The 3,074-nt window shown below is 50.1% G+C and overlaps 1 protein-coding gene across 1 annotated transcript; it reads right to left on the bottom strand.

Moving 5' to 3' along the window:
* Positions 1–817: 817 nt before the first annotated feature.
* On the bottom strand, positions 818–1,396 carry LOC112995360 (olfactory receptor 14C36-like; the record flags this gene model as incomplete). Its single annotated transcript, XM_026120269.2, has 1 exon — positions 818–1,396. A coding segment is annotated over one exon (579 nt), but the record flags the coding sequence as incomplete, so codon positions are not given.
* Between the last annotated feature and the right edge of the window lie 1,678 nt (positions 1,397–3,074).

Below are 3,074 nucleotides of genomic sequence, written 5' to 3'. Positions count from 1 at the left end.
CCAACCAAATGGGGATCACGGCCTCTAATACCTCCAGGGGACTGCAGATGTGGCAGGTGCTTGGAGGGTTATGGAATATTTCCAAAGCTACTAGTTGTGTCCAGGTCGACCTCTAGATTCAGCACATGGTATTTCACAGAGGGTGACACGAATCACTCTCCAGTCTCCCTTTCCTGTGCCAGCTGGATCCCCACTGCCTCTCCAGGGATTGCAGAGGCCTCCTTTGCCCATGGATACCTGGGTTTGGTGCTTTAGCTTTAAGTGACTCCACCTTGGAGATCCCTTGTGTTCTCCTGGAAGCTCCAGATTCCCCTCCAGAAGGACAGGCATCTGACATTGGGCCTTAACATGTGGGACAGCCCTGGGTATGTAAATCCATGACCATTCATCCCCTCTATTGCCACTGGACACTGATGGGTGAGTCCTAAATCCAGCCCTTAGTCTCTAAGAGATTATTACACGATTATGAGGTTTTTTTGCTCCTGAACCCATGGAGAACCCCATCAACAGCAGCCCCTTTGGTCATGCTTTCCTTGGGCCTATTCTTGACACCATCTTTGGAAGAAGAGCCAGCCTTCAAACTCTGCACCAGGAAGAACCTACTTTATTACAGAGATACAGTGAGGGAGTCAGCTCTGATGCAGTGTTGGACACAAATTTATTTGTGAGACAGGTGAGACAGAGGAGTCTCAGCAAAGGTGGAATGAATCCAAGCATTTGCGCAGCAATATGGTTACAAATACTACTAATAATAGTAAAAACAGTCATAATAAAGTGAATAAACAATGCTCAGTCCTAGTATGAGATACCACGGGAGTCATTTCTGGAGAGCAATGGCAATGTTACCACTGCTGAAAAATGTCCATGAAAACACTTTCCTCAGTCCATCCTTGAGCTCCTTGTTCCTCATGCTGTAGATGAGGGGGTTCAGAGTTGGAGGCACCACCGAGTACAGAACAGCCACCACCAGATCCAGAGATGGGGAGGAGAGGGAGGGGGGCTTCAGGTAGGCAAATGTGCCAGTGCTGATAAACAGGGAGACCACGGCCAGGTGCGGGAGACACATGGAAAAGGCTTTGTGCCGGCCCTGCTCAGAGGGGATCCTCAGCACGACTGTGAAGATCTGCACGTAGGACAGCACAATGAAAATGAAACACCCAAACGTTAAACAGGCAGTACCCACAATAACCCCAGCTTCCCTGAGGTAGGAGTCTGAGCAGGAGAGCTTGAGAAGCCGAGGAATCTCACAGAAGAACTGGTCCACTGTGTTGCCTTGGCAGAGTGGTATAGAAAATGTGTTCCCAGTGTGCAGGAGAGCATGGAGAAAACCACTGGCCCAGGCACCTGCTGCCATTCTGACACAGGCTTTGCTGCCCATGAGGGTCCCATAGTGCAGGGGTCTGCAAATTGCAACAAAGCGGTCATAGGCCATGACTGTGAGGAGATAAAACTCTGCTGCAAGTAAAAAAAGGAAGAAAAAGACCTGGGCAGCACATTCTGAGTAGGAAATGGCCCTGGTGTCCCACAGGGAATTGGCCATGGATTTGGGGACAGTGGTGGAGATGGAGCCAAGGTCGAGGAGGGAGAGGTTGAGGAGGAAGAAGTACATGGAGGTGTGGAGGTGGTGGTCACAGGCTACTGCTGTGATGATGAGGCCGTTGCCCAGGAGGGCAGCCAGGTAGATGCCCAGGAAGAGCGAGAAGTGCAAGAGCTGCAGCTCCCGCGTGTCTGCAAATGCCAGGAGGAGGAACTCGTTGAAGGAGCTGCTGTTGGTCATTTGGTCCCACTGGGCTTTTGGGACTGTCTAAGGAGGAAAAGACATTTACAAGGTAGGAGAGAACTTCCATGATAAAAAAGTAGCATTTCTCTTTGAAAGCACCAGATTGCCTCTGTCTTTTGGGGGGGAGGATCATTGGGCAAGTTACCTTGCTTGAGCTGTGGTTTGTGCTGGCTGAGTGTGCTGTGAGGAGGACATTTTGCTCTCTCCAGGCATGGGGGACTGTCCAAAGAAGAAAAGACACTGAGAAGTTAGGAGAGAATCTTCAGGAGACCCGCTCCCCCATATGTTCTAGTTCTCACACACACACACCCCGCACATTGCCTCTCTCTTTACTGAGAGGATCTCTGTGCAGCTCTCTTGCTTCAGTTCCACTTTTCACTGGCTGAGTGTGCTGCTGTGAGGAGCAGGGGTCTCTGCCCGTGGGCTCAGGAGGAGTCTGTCCTGCTGTGCAGCAGTGGGAACAGGGGAATGGGGGTGACTAGCTCTGACGTTCACAACTTCTGTCAGGTGAAATCCACCTGTCATGTGGAAGAGCTTTTCAGCATCTTCACTCTGTATTATAGAGAATGAGTGTTGAGAAGCAGAGTTTTAGGGATTTTTAAATGGTGTTTATTTTCTACTAAAAGTCCTTGTCACCCCTGGGGATTGTTCCTCGAAGAAATCCTTGGCATTTCTACTGTGAGTCCTGAGAAAAACTGATTCACCGTCCCTTAGTACAGAGTGAGGACAACTAGTCTGTTTATTATTCTTATTTCCAGCTGTCCTGTGCTTGTAATTCTTTGAGCTCGTGAACAATCACACTCATATGTTGCCCTGAAAAGAAACCAGCCACTGCTGAGAGCAGACGAGTCCAGTTTCAAAGAGCAGATCTCCAACCTTCTCTGCCTTTCTCAGGGCACCTGAGGGAGGTCTCCACAGTCCTAGCCAGGGACACACAGGGATCTTTTCAGATGCCCATATACAGCCTCCCACCACCATCTCCATACTCTCAGCATCTCTGCACCTTCTTCTTTTCTCCCTCAGATATCACAGAGATGCTATGAGACAGCTGTGCCTTTCTAGAGGGCAGCTTGCAGCCCAGCAGGACCCAAAAAGGAAACAGTCAAAGGACCATTAGGACTGTAGACGGTCTCTCCTTAAGGGAGGATCAGCTCATTTCCCAACCCCAGAGCTCCACAGGTCAGAAGGGGGCTGGGGAAACCTCATTTCCATGCAGATCCCTCTGTTGCACAACTTGCAGCACTGATGTCTGAACCCCACCCCTGAGACCTGAGAGCAAGAACAGGAGCAGCGT

This window comes from Dromaius novaehollandiae, unplaced genomic scaffold (assembly GCF_036370855.1).
Source record: "Dromaius novaehollandiae isolate bDroNov1 unplaced genomic scaffold, bDroNov1.hap1 HAP1_SCAFFOLD_37, whole genome shotgun sequence".
NCBI classification, from domain to species: Eukaryota; Metazoa; Chordata; class Aves; order Casuariiformes; family Dromaiidae; genus Dromaius; species Dromaius novaehollandiae.
This window is presented reverse-complemented; position numbering and strand designations above follow the sequence as displayed.